The sequence below is a fragment of the Torulaspora delbrueckii genome, chromosome 8 (assembly GCF_000243375.1).
Source record: "Torulaspora delbrueckii CBS 1146 chromosome 8, complete genome".
Taxonomy (NCBI): domain Eukaryota; kingdom Fungi; phylum Ascomycota; class Saccharomycetes; order Saccharomycetales; family Saccharomycetaceae; genus Torulaspora; species Torulaspora delbrueckii.
Window position 1 is genome coordinate 584,634 of NC_016508.1, and position 12,075 is coordinate 596,708.

General features: G+C 41.4%; 10 protein-coding genes across 10 annotated transcripts; 4 read left to right on the forward strand and 6 right to left on the reverse strand.

Moving 5' to 3' along the window:
- Positions 1-21: 21 nt before the first annotated feature.
- Positions 22-1,215, reverse strand: SIL1 (Sil1p; the record flags this gene model as incomplete). Its single annotated transcript, XM_003683374.1, has 1 exon — positions 22-1,215. The coding sequence occupies one exon, from the start codon at positions 1,213-1,215 to the stop codon at positions 22-24; it is 1,194 nt and encodes a 397-aa protein (XP_003683422.1).
- Positions 1,216-1,397: 182 nt separating this feature from the next.
- CYS3 (cystathionine gamma-lyase CYS3) lies at positions 1,398-2,573 on the reverse strand (the record flags this gene model as incomplete). The annotated part of the gene is made up of 1 exon (XM_003683375.1): positions 1,398-2,573. The coding sequence occupies one exon, from the start codon at positions 2,571-2,573 to the stop codon at positions 1,398-1,400; it is 1,176 nt and encodes a 391-aa protein (XP_003683423.1).
- Positions 2,574-2,776: 203 nt separating this feature from the next.
- On the reverse strand, positions 2,777-3,097 carry RPP2A (ribosomal protein P2 alpha; the record flags this gene model as incomplete). The annotated part of the gene is made up of 1 exon (XM_003683376.1): positions 2,777-3,097. One exon carries the CDS (start codon positions 3,095-3,097, stop codon positions 2,777-2,779), a length of 321 nt encoding a protein of 106 aa, XP_003683424.1.
- A 599-nt stretch (positions 3,098-3,696) lies between these two features.
- On the forward strand, positions 3,697-4,125 carry RPS15 (40S ribosomal protein uS19; the record flags this gene model as incomplete). Its single annotated transcript, XM_003683377.1, has 1 exon — positions 3,697-4,125. The coding sequence occupies one exon, from the start codon at positions 3,697-3,699 to the stop codon at positions 4,123-4,125; it is 429 nt and encodes a 142-aa protein (XP_003683425.1).
- Positions 4,126-4,174: 49 nt separating this feature from the next.
- On the reverse strand, positions 4,175-5,302 carry DEP1 (Rpd3L histone deacetylase complex subunit DEP1; the record flags this gene model as incomplete). The annotated part of the gene is made up of 1 exon (XM_003683378.1): positions 4,175-5,302. One exon carries the CDS (start codon positions 5,300-5,302, stop codon positions 4,175-4,177), a length of 1,128 nt encoding a protein of 375 aa, XP_003683426.1.
- Positions 5,303-5,653: 351 nt separating this feature from the next.
- Positions 5,654-6,913, forward strand: NOP12 (rRNA-processing protein NOP12; the record flags this gene model as incomplete). The annotated part of the gene is made up of 1 exon (XM_003683379.1): positions 5,654-6,913. One exon carries the CDS (start codon positions 5,654-5,656, stop codon positions 6,911-6,913), a length of 1,260 nt encoding a protein of 419 aa, XP_003683427.1.
- A 322-nt stretch (positions 6,914-7,235) lies between these two features.
- Positions 7,236-8,048, forward strand: SYN8 (syntaxin; the record flags this gene model as incomplete). The annotated part of the gene is made up of 1 exon (XM_003683380.1): positions 7,236-8,048. The coding sequence occupies one exon, from the start codon at positions 7,236-7,238 to the stop codon at positions 8,046-8,048; it is 813 nt and encodes a 270-aa protein (XP_003683428.1).
- Positions 8,049-8,132: 84 nt separating this feature from the next.
- Positions 8,133-8,678, reverse strand: TDEL0H03590 (uncharacterized protein; the record flags this gene model as incomplete). Its single annotated transcript, XM_003683381.1, has 1 exon — positions 8,133-8,678. The coding sequence occupies one exon, from the start codon at positions 8,676-8,678 to the stop codon at positions 8,133-8,135; it is 546 nt and encodes a 181-aa protein (XP_003683429.1).
- A 402-nt stretch (positions 8,679-9,080) lies between these two features.
- On the reverse strand, positions 9,081-10,181 carry NGL1 (RNA exonuclease; the record flags this gene model as incomplete). The annotated part of the gene is made up of 1 exon (XM_003683382.1): positions 9,081-10,181. One exon carries the CDS (start codon positions 10,179-10,181, stop codon positions 9,081-9,083), a length of 1,101 nt encoding a protein of 366 aa, XP_003683430.1.
- Positions 10,182-10,843: 662 nt separating this feature from the next.
- Positions 10,844-12,064, forward strand: TDEL0H03610 (endonuclease III domain-containing protein; the record flags this gene model as incomplete). Its single annotated transcript, XM_003683383.1, has 1 exon — positions 10,844-12,064. One exon carries the CDS (start codon positions 10,844-10,846, stop codon positions 12,062-12,064), a length of 1,221 nt encoding a protein of 406 aa, XP_003683431.1.
- Between the last annotated feature and the right edge of the window lie 11 nt (positions 12,065-12,075).

Below are 12,075 nucleotides of genomic sequence, written 5' to 3' on the forward strand. Positions count from 1 at the left end.
TAGCCGATATTTAAGTGAAAGTCATAGTTCATCATTGTACATTTTTATTCTGTTAGCCATCGGATTACCGAAAACTAAATGCCTGCTTTCAATCATTCTCTTGTCGAAAGAGTCCTGCTCCAAGTCTCTTTCTTGTAGGTTGTTTTCCAGTTGTTTCTTTCTTTCCTCTGTCTGTTTTGACAGCCAATTCAAAAACGAAGAGTCGACTTTTGCGTCACTGTACTCTTTCTTGATGTTGTACAAACTATTGAAGAACTTGCGGGTGTGTAATTCATCAGTGTTCTCGTCCTGGATCATCTTCTGAAGGTTATTGACCCATAGCTGAACGTCTGGAACAACTGTTTCTAAATCTCTCTTCTTTAACGTGCTTCCCTCATTTGCAAATAACTGTGAGATTATTTCAAGTGCTTCAATTTTGATTTGGTTGTCTGGTATTTGGCATGTCTTGGCCAGAATATCGACCTCGTATTGAGTAAAGGTATGGACATCGGTTATTAGTTCATCCAACAACGAGAGGTATCTCTTGGTCAATACTGAGTCTATAGCGCTCAGTTTACCTTGCGCAACCAAATCCTCGATCTCGTGGAAAACTTCGCTCAGGAAATGTGGATGTTGTACATTGACACTTTCTACCACACGAGGATTATTCCTGGTACAACTGATAATCGTTCTTGTGCCCAATTCTCTCAAAGTATTAGGCAATCGCTTGCTAAAACTGATATTTCTCAACAGTCCAAATTCATGGTTTATAATATCGAATCCATGTTTATAATCGTGTGCAAATTCCATTAAATCGTCGAGTTTTGCTTCTATAGCCTTGACTTGGGACTCAGTGAGATCCGACTGCATAAGGTCTCTGATAAAGTCAAAATCCTTAGTAAACTCATGGTTCATTGTCTTAGAATCTCTTTCCGTTTCAACAATCGCAGGAACGATCTGATCAACATCGCCATTTGCCAGTTTTGCCTCCTTCAGACCTGTCTCAAGGTTCATTCTTAGATCTAATCCACCAGGCAACTGTTGACCAGGTTTTATCTCAGTCCATATATCAGTTGGCTCGAAAATTTTGGGATAGCAGGTAACATCGTTGCATATCATACTACCACTCAGGTATAACCCTTTTGGCAACTCATTGTGATCCCTGGCCAAGGTCTCTGTCGACAAGGTCAATCCTGCCATGAGGCCAGTCAGCAGCAGTGAACTTATTTTTACCATCGTTGGTTAGCTTTTGAAACTTGTATTGCCACTCTAATGGTAGTAGTAGTATCGATCTCGCTCTTAAACAGCTTAAAAGAACAGCGTGTAAGGACAGCGTGTAAGGACAGCGTGTAAAGACACGAAATTAAAAGCTTTATCAATGTTCTATATATGTTCTAAGAAATGTATCTATGAGACATTTATTTGGTGGTGGCAGCCAAAGCTTCCTTGATGTCAGTCAATAGATCATCAGAGTCCTCGATACCGACGGACAATCTGATCAAATCATCATAAACACCACTAGCCTCTCTTTGTTCCTTAGGAATACCACCATGGGTCATCACTGCTGGAACTTCCAACAAAGATTCGATACCACCTAGAGATTCAGCCAAAGTGAATAGTCTTGTAGAAGAACTGAACTTGGCTGCGGCCTGCGCACCACCTTTGATTCTAAATGAGATCATACCACCACCTAGACCATCACGGTGTTGTCTTTGGACGATTTCACGGTCTGGGTTAGAAGCCAAGCCTGGATAGTTAACCGCCAAGACGTTAGAATCCTGTTCCAAAAACTCAGCAATCTTAGTGGCAGTCAATGCAGCTTGTCTAACACGTAGGTGCAAAGTCTTCAAACCTCTATGAGCCAACCAAGAGTCGAAAGGCGATGGGATAGCACCAATAGCGTTTTGCAAGAATTGAAGCTTTTCGTAGATAGCCTTATCGTTAGTTGCCAAAACACCAAGAACCACATCAGAGTGACCATTGATATATTTGGTTGCAGAGTGAACCACGATATCAACACCGAAATTCAATGGGTTGGACAAGTATGGTGATAGGAAAGTGTTATCGACCACAACGAGAATCTCCTTGTTGATCTGCTTAGCAGTCTTAACCACTAGCGCAATATCTGTGACCTTCAAAGTTGGATTAGTTGGAGACTCAATCCAAACTAGCTTGGTGTTTTCCTTGATCAAACTTGGCAAATCCTTGATCAAGTCATTAGTGAAACTGGTATCCACACCATGAGCGTTGGCAACCTTGGTAAAGTATCTATGGGTACCACCATAGACATCACCAATAGAGACAGCATGAGAACCTTGTGGTAGCGATTGCAAGACAACAGCAGTAGTAGCAGAACCCGAAGAAAAAGCTAGACCATACTTTGCATTTTCCAAAGCAGCCAATGCCTCTTCCAAATTCTTTCTGTTTGGATTTTGAGATCTAGAGTACTCATATTCACCCAATGGAGCAGCTGGCGAAGATTGTTTGAACGTAGTAGATAAAGAGATCGGTTCGATGACAGATCCGTGAATATCAACATGCGCACCAGCATGGATGGCTTTTGTAGCAAACTTATCAGACTCTCTCAAACCCATTGTAACTAATCTCTCGAGCGATTCTTGAACAACGAACTGGTTTCAAAGCTACACCCACTTAAGTCCCCAATAGTATAGTGCTTCTTATATAGTGAATATTTTGTCAATACTGTGGCTTACGGCTGACAAATTGTGTCACGTGAGTTGATGAGATATAATGTAATGGTATAGAATTAAAGACCTAGAGTTATACAGTTTGGAGCTTAGTCGAATAGACCGAAACCCATGTCGTCATCGGACTCTTCCTTCTCTTCCTCTGCTTCTTCTTCAGCAGCGGCCTCAGAAGAACCAGCTGCAGCGGCAGCACCACCAGTAGCTGGACCAGCAGCTGGAACAGCAGCCAATTTTTCGTTACCTTCAGTGATCAATTCAGCAACGTCCTTACCTTCCAAAGAGGACAATAGCTTGGAGACTTGGTCATCTTCGACTTCGATACCGACGGACTCTAGGACAGCCTTGACATTGTCAGAGTTTGGAGTGGAGCCAGCGGCGTTCAACAATAGGTAAGCAGCAAGGTACTTCATTTTGCAATTTCTTTGATCCAGTCGTAATAACACCTAAATCGAAGAGTAATTTCAATATAACTCGAATTATAGTAGTAGTATACTAGTCTTGTGAATATAGAATTGGGAACGTCAAACTGTCCATTGGTAGGTAGGTAACGATTACAGGATTTGGAGGGAAACAGTCACAGGAGACGGGGGTTACTTAGAAACGGGCGTAGGAGCATGTCAAAGGTGTTTGGGTTTTTTGCAAACACAGTCACAAAACTTTTTTTTTGAAAAATTTTGAAAAATTTTAGAAATTTCAGTTCGTTTTTTTGCGTCGCTTGGGTAAGAGCAGCATTCCTGGTGGAGGCTAGGCAGAACACTAGACAGAGCGGTAGACAGAGAATCCTGGAAGTTAGGCCGAGGATGGAAGAAGCTGGTGGGAGATGCTAGGCAGACCTGGAAGGAGTTCCTAGTAACTTCCGGTACTAGCTCTCTCTGTCGCTCCTTCTAGCTCGCGCCGTAAGCTTCCAGTATACCTAACTATCAAGATATCAAAGTTCAACTACATAGTAATAAGAGCATTAGCTTACTATCTTTAGATTGTCGAAGAATCCCTAGGTCAAATAAGCAAGATGTCCACTGCTCCAGCTAAGAACAGAAGAGTTTTCAGAACCTACTCCTACAGAGGTGTCGACTTGGAACAACTGTTGGGTATGTCCAACGAGGAGTTCGTCAAGTTGGCTCCAGCCAGAATCAGAAGAAGATTTGCTCGTGGTTTGGGTCACAAGCCAGCTGGTTTCATGAAGAAATTGAGAGCTGCTAAGTTGGCTGCTCCAGAGAACGAAAAGCCATCTCCAGTTAGAACTCACATGAGAAACATGATCATCTTCCCAGAAATGATCGGTTCCGTGGTTGGTGTTTACAACGGTAAGTCCTTCAACCAAGTTGAAATTAGACCAGAGATGGTTGGTCACTACTTGGGTGAATTCTCCATCACTTACACTCCAGTTAGACATGGTAGAGCTGGTGCCACCACTTCTCGTTTCATGCCTTTGAAATAATTTTAATACGGTGTTATTTTAAATCATTATATTTTAAAGAACAAACCAATTATAAAGTTAAATCTTGTAAATCATCGTATATTTCGGAGTCTCGTAGACCATTGAGGTTTGGTGCACTGGGGAAAGCGTTGAAGTATTTTTTCAGGCCTTCTAGATCACTTAACTCATTGTTCAGTCTCATTCGGTCCACAATTACTTCTAGCTTGTCCACTGCATTTGATCTATAGTGGAACGTTATATTTTCGCACTCTAGATCTTCGCTTAGGGGCTCACCGGGGTACCTCTGTTGTGCTGGACCGGCGTAACCAGTGATACAACTTAAAGTCTTTCCTGCAATCTTTATTGGAACGTGGTAGCTGACCTCAGGTACGCAGATATCCATATCACGTCTTTCTTTATTGATATCGTACCATCTTTGAGTAGTTTCTTTTAAGAGATTATTTCTTGTATCACTTACTTTACGGTAAAAATCCTGATGGATAAAGGTACGGGTTGCACGAGTCTCGGTATCAATGCAATTGAGTTCGTACTTTTGTCTTTGGTACGCACGACGAAGCTTGTAGTCACGTACAGATGCAATTTTTTGATAGTAGGTTTGTAATTCGGGATGTGAGCCTTCCAGGCACATTTGCAACTCCGCTTGTAATCTTAATAGTTTGTTCTCGTACAATTGCTGGCGCAATTGAGCAAACTTATACTCAATCTGTGTAATCTCCTTCAATGCATCCATTCTACGTGATTCCACTTCGAAAGGTGATGGCATCGAAGACATTGGCTCTATGATTTCATCGTCCTTATGCTCCAAGGTCTTGTCTACTTCTTCTTCATCTTCTGCGATCTCATCTTCATCTTCTTCCACTTCTTCCTCTTCATCTTCTTCTTCCTCAACCTCTTGCTTCATTGGTTCCACTGTCGGTATCTCTGCATCTTCCTCTTCTTCATCTTCTCCCTCATCACCTGCTTCATTGTCATCATCCTCGTGGGGTTCAGTCTCTAATTTCACTCTCTTGTTGTCTTCAAGAACATCTGTATCTTCTAAACTACGTTTCCCTTCCTTCACTAACTCTGAAATATGTGGTCTCGACCCGTCCAATTCTTTAGTCTTTTCATCACCCATTTTCTCAGTCTCTGCATCACTCGAGACACTATACTCTGACAATTCACCGTCTGCCACCATTGAAGAATCGTTACTACCGCTCTTGAACTGTTCTTGAATTGATAGTTTATTTAGCTACGGGGCCTTATCTTATAACAGCCTTCACACGTGATGTCCGATGAGTTATCGATAAACCAGGCTAACGATCACAAGTAAGAGGTTCCAATGGCGATCAACGGTCGGATTGACCATTCAAGAACTGTTGGTGATACTTATGGTGGATTTAAGAATACCCTTTCCACGTGACTAGAAGACCGAGGTTTATTATGATTGAAAATTTTCAGCTTAACCTCATCGCAGCTCATCGCATGTTTAAACAGTTGATAATCGGTCCATTGAGAAATTGTTTGTGAGATCTGTGAGAGTTTAGAGATGTCTACATCAATTTCCAACTTGTTTGGAGACGTTGATCCGGAGAAAGTTGATGAAGGAGTTAGCAAATTGTTTAGTTCATCGTTGGGTCCAGTCAATGAAGCTGAGATTAAGAGCAAGAAGAGGACAGTTATAGAGGTCTCAAAAGAGACTGAGCAAGTAGTGGAAGAAACTGTGAAGGAGGAAGTAGCCGTTCCTTTGAAGAAGAAGCAGAAGAAAAAGGATGATGATACTGAGTTGGAAGATCGTTACTACGCTAAATTGGCAGGTGAAGAGCCAACTGAAGAGCCAACTGAAGAGCCAGTCAGTGAAGAGTCCGATGAAAAGAGTGATATTGAAGAGAAACCAAAAGCTGGTGAAAGTGCCAAGGCGATTGATTTGAAAGAAGATGAACTGAAAAAGGCAGAGAGAACTGTATTTGTGGGTAATCTTTCAAGCGAAGTAATTACTTCCAAGAAAGTCGCAAAAGAGTTTAAAAGACTTTTTAGTGGTTTGGAAGACGAGGCGAGCGTGATTGAAAGTATCAGATTCAGATCGATATCGTTTGACGAGGCATTACCAAGGAAAGTTGCATTTGTGCAACAAAAATTGCACAAGTCTAGAGAGTCTGTTAATGCTTACGTTGTTTACAAGGACAAGGGCGCAGTGAAGAAGGCATGTGCCAAGTTGAATGGACACGTTTTCCTTCAGCGTCATCTGAGAGTCGATTCCGTTACACATCCAGCTGTTCACGAAAATAAGAGATCTATATTTGTTGGTAATCTGGATTTCGAAGAGGATGATGAGAGTCTGTGGTTGCATTTCAAGGATTGTGGTGAGATTGAATACGTGCGTTTGGTGAGAGATGCCAAGACCAACATGGGGAAAGGTTTCGCATACATTCAGTTCAAAGATTTTCAAAGTGTCAACAAAGCCCTGTTATTAAATGACAAACCAATGCAATCTGTAAAACCAAACGGTCCCAAGAGAAAGCTACGTGTTAGCAGATGTAAAAACATTAAAAAGATCGTTGGTAACAAGACATCAGGTTCTAAATTAAACGACCATCACAAGACAAAGATCGGAAGAGCCAAGAAAGTGCTTGGTAAAGCAGATAGAGCCACCGTAGGGAAAGAATTGACCGTCGAAGGTCTAAGAGCTACAAAAGGCACCGGTCCCGTATCTTCTGTCCTCAAAAAGAAGAAGCAGAGATCAAAGACAGGGAGAGTGACGAAACGTTCTGTTGCATTACAAAAAATCTCAGGCATCATCTTAATGTAAATTAGACAGCTTTGTAATTTAAGATCGGGAAGCATCAAGCATTGGCTTTTGAACTACTTAAATTTACATAGGGAAAGCAGCTTGCATAATTGTTCGTAGTCCATTAACTGGCTAGCTACCAATGTTGCGCTCATGGCTTATTGAATGCTCTAACTTGATGAAGTTGACTATCGTATTCAACCCGTATTTAATTATCGCCTATTAATATAGTTGAAGAAGGTTAATTCGGTCGTAATGTATAGTATAAGAAGTTCAGACACTCTACGATACATTCAGGAGCTGATTGATATAATTCCGTGCCAGTCCTCAGACACATTTGAATATGGATGATTTAAAACTCTCCTATGAGATCGATAAGCTGGATGATATAGTAGAAGAAAGAACAAGGCTGATAACGGTTCTAGGAATTCAACCGTCATCCCGGGATAATGTTAGCCTAAAGAAACAATTAAGTAGGACGTTAGATCAGCTTAATGAGTCCTCAGATGATGACAAAGTTGCTGATTCCTTTCAAAGGTATGCCACACAATACTCCGAGATACTACAAAAGATTACCGACAGCGGCATAGATACTTCACTGTATGAATTTCAAATTCCAATCAAACCGCAATCTTCAAGCAGCAGCAGCAATGGATCTTTGTCCCGAGATTTACCCAAGAAAGTGCGATTCAAGGACGAGAATTTAGTCACTTATAGTGACGTAGAGCAATTCAAGCCATACCATGATGATATCTCGCTGGTACGAGAGAGCACTGATACTCAAGAACAAGATAGGAAAAACCTGATGCCAGAGGTGGAACCTCCTTCGCATAATGTGATATCCCCAAGTTTGTCAAATCAAGAGATATTTGTTCAGCAACAGCAACAGTTGCTTGAACAGGATACATACCTCAGCTCACTCTCCGAATCAGTACATAGATCGCATGCCATCTCTTTAGATATCAACGATGAGGTTGTTGAGCAAAATGATCACGTACTTCAAGATTTGGAGAGCCTTGTGGATAACAGTGGCAGAAACCTGGATCGGGCTAAGAGAAGGCTGGAGACTTTTGAAAGGACCGCCAGGGAGAATGGACCTTGTTTCATCATTGTTCTTCTAGTGATTATTCTTTTAATTCTTTTGATACTACTATAACATGAATGCATATATGAGCGCCCATCGCGTTCATGACCTTTATTATATATTAACTGATTTGTACATATTAACTTGCAATGAATGTTATCCTTGTGCTTGAAGATTACTGTAATTGTAGGGATTTTGGCTCACAGCATGCTGTTCGCCGTATGGTCTTGGCTGTGTGTCTTGGTAGTAAACTTGGCCATTTCTATGTAGCGGCTGGTAACCAACTTGATATTGTGGCTTATGCTTATACTGTTGTTGCTGCTGCTGTTTCTCCAAATTCTTGAGTGCTAACAATGACAATAAATTTTCCTTATGATGCTGCTGGTTTGGTTGGTAACGTTTTGTCGAATATGAATCATTTAGCGGCATGGCATTGTTCATAGGTGGTTGGTATCCCGCTAGTTCGTTGGGCACAAATAAGTTAGAAGAGCGGTAGGGATTTGCCACTAAGAGCTCTTGAGCCTCTGGGAAGAAAATATGGTCGTCCTGGAAAGACTTCTTGTAATTTAACTTGATTTTAGCGTTTCTGATGCCTGGATCGTCTTGAAGTCGACTCATCTCGCCTATCGAAGGCGGTACATTGCTCGGAAGTTTCATTGAAGTTCTTTGGGCCTCTGGTAAACTCGTTGACGGTACAATCATGATTACTGATGAAATTTGAACCTATAAAAGACTCCCTCTGCCAACCGTAAGAACCTTCAAGTCGACTTCGATGGCCAGCGTCACAAAATTTTCGAAATAATCGCTATCAACGCTTACACATTTAAAGTTCAAACGACTTACTAGGCCAGTTTAGCCGGCTTAAGAGGTTAATATATTCTAACAACTCGAATATCTACATGGAATAAACCTTGAGTCTTGTTGGGTGCTTTTTCGATCTTTCTTTGCTTGCGTGCTCATCGGCTAAAAATGAATCAACTTCACCATTATATGGCCTTTGACTTTGGAATGATTTCAATACTTTATACAATGAGAAGCGACGTAGCTCCAGCGATACAAAATGCCTGACTTCGATGTGGCTTGCATGCAATTGAGCTTAAGCTGTCACAGGATCTTGAACTCCACTAGCACTGGTATATGGTCGCTAGGGTGGTTTGCATTAGGGAGTCCAAATTGCTTCGAAACCTCAAGTTCTTTCGAGACGCCAGCTCCCGTTAGGATCTTGGTCAACTCAAAATCCTTGTCATGGTACCAAATGTAATCGAAAATACCCTTCAATTTACCTGAGTAACAAGTATGTTCAAAGACGTCATCAGAGACATCGTCGTAGATGCAGCGATTCAGATATGGCCTCAGAGGATTGACTATGTCCAAATTCTCATATCTGACAACTTCACCTCTCAGAAACTTCACCAGTAGTGAGTCCCTGGTAGAGTTCAAATCACCAGCGAATACAACTTTCATTTTGTTGTAAGTGGTACCATGTTCACCGACCAACAAATCTCTGATAATCTTGGCCAGCTTTCTCATGATAATGAGGCATTGGGTCAGTTTAACCTCGTCGTATTTCCAGTAAAGATGAGTGTTTATCACGACGAATATAGTGTTGGTATCCTTGTGTTTGAGGGCCACAAACAACCCTACCTGGTTTCTACTCTTTAAAATCTCTAGTAATGTTTTCTCCCCCTTTGGATTACCTGCACCATCTGTCAATTTGACTTGCTTACTCTTCAAATAAGACAATTCGTCGAGATCAAAACTACCTATGAGGTCATTTAAATGAATACTAGTAGACGAAATGTAGTCAAACTTGTTCAAATTGTAAAAGATACCAACACCATCCACATCTTTGGCATCCTTCTGCCAGTACTGAGGTGGAGGCTTGGCAATGAATCTCGACCCATAGTGAAAGTCTCGGTCAATAACTTCTTCCCAATACTGATGATAATCGCTCGCAGTAAGCTCCTGCAGACACATAATATCAGCCCGATAAGAATTCAAGATCTCCTTCTCCAACAATTTGTGTCTGTAGTTCCAATCCTTATACTCGTCTGGCACATAGGTATAAACCTGAGGCCACATATAGTGCGGTGAGAGCATGTTGTATGTCATAAATGTAAATTTATCATCAATTAACCTCTTAGAACCACTCTTGGGCAAACTGTTGGTAATAGATTTGATCGGCAGGAATCTACGACCAAACATTTTGGGAATCGACGAAGTAGCGGCGAAACTTGCTGCAGAAGCCTGATGGGAGAGTATCAACAGTAGCCAAACTACAGACTGCAGCACTTCGAGAGTTGTATAACGACCAAATGGGTTCAACTGACCTCCCTTGGCTGGAGCATTTGTAAAGAGCGCCATTCAACAGCGATTGGCAGCCAATTGAAACGCATACTAATAGTTGCAATTAATCACGTGAAGAGATAGACTCAAGAGAAAGACTCAGATACGCTTAATTCAATGCTCAACTCACTTGCTAGACTCTTCTCAATTGTCTTCTCATTCGATCGTGAGTGATGGCTTTGAATTGTGCTCTCTTCTGTGCAAGTAGTAGACTTCGCTCGATGGGTCGAGCCTTCGACAACGGCAAATATCGCTGAACTTCGTAGAGATGAATTATTTAATCCCAAGTATCTACGAATATCGCTAAATATGCTCCTACGAATTTGTTGTTAATCTATACCAATATTTCCAGGGGTCCGGTTGAATCTCTTCAAAGTACCACTAGTATAAATTCATTAGAAAAGTTGCGATTCTGTAAGACTACTTTACAGAGAATTGCTAACTCGAGTTTGAATAACTTTTGAAGGTTCAAGATTATCAAACTGCCACTCAAGCGTTTTACTACTAGATTATTTGGTGATATGGCAAGATTAAGACCCAGAAAACGAGAGCATATAGAAGTTGGAATAGATGATGAGAGAGGGGAAGTAAAGTCGAAGTACTTCAAGACTGATCCAAGTGTTGAGAAAGTTAAAGAAGAGAAATCATTACTGCCCATTGAGGAGCCTGTAGATGTTGAATGGATAAAGACCTTAAATTCTGCGGAATATTTTAAATGGATTACGAAAGTAACAGATGATAGACCTGAACACTGGAATGAACCTTTAAATCCTGATATTTTCCTCAATAGACCTGAAGGTGCGCCCCCCTTGCCGGAGAATTTCATTCCCATCTATACTAGAGTGCGACTGATGAGGTCAAAGATCAAGACTCCAGTAGATTCAGTTGGATGTGCGGCCATACCAATCACAGTTAGTGCCAAATGTGACATTTCTCTAGATGCTATTTCACCGAAGAACTACAGATTGCAACTCCTGGTAGCATTGATGTTATCTGCGCAGACGAAGGATGAGTTGAATGCTCAGGCAATGTTGAACTTGATAAGGTATTGCATAGACGAGTTACACATACCACAAGGTCTCACTTTAGAGGCTTTACTCAAAATTGACGAGAAGGTCCTAGTAAATTTGATTAGAACCGTTGGGTTCCATAACAGAAAGGCGCATTACGTGAAACAGACTGCCAAAATTCTAGTTGAACAATTTCAGTCCGACATACCGACCGATCTCGTGGGGATTCTCTCACTGCCTGGTGTGGGGCCCAAGATGGGTTTACTGGCATTACAAAGAGCCTGGGGTAAGATGGACGGGATAGGCGTCGATGTTCACGTTCATAGGTTGTGCAATATGTGGGGATGGGTCTCTAAAAAATGTAAGACTGCGGACCATACCAGAAAAGATCTGGAAAGTTGGCTACCCAAGCCTCTTTGGTACGAGATCAATCCACTACTAGTTGGATTCGGTCAAGTCATCTGCATGTCTAGAGGGAAAAGATGTGATTTATGTCTGGCAAATGACATATGCAATGATGTTGATAAGAAGGTAATGATTAAAGCTGCTCAAGAGAAAAGGTCTGATGAGCGGATGCGCAAACGACCCAATAGAGGTGATTTCTCTCAATGGTTAGATTACCTGGCTAAAGAGGATAAATCTTTCAAAGTGATAGACAGTGAGGAGGTAGCCAAACCACTGGATGAAGGGTTTGCGTTAATAAAGAAGGATCCAGATGGTGATCTAACGTGAAATATCTTTAT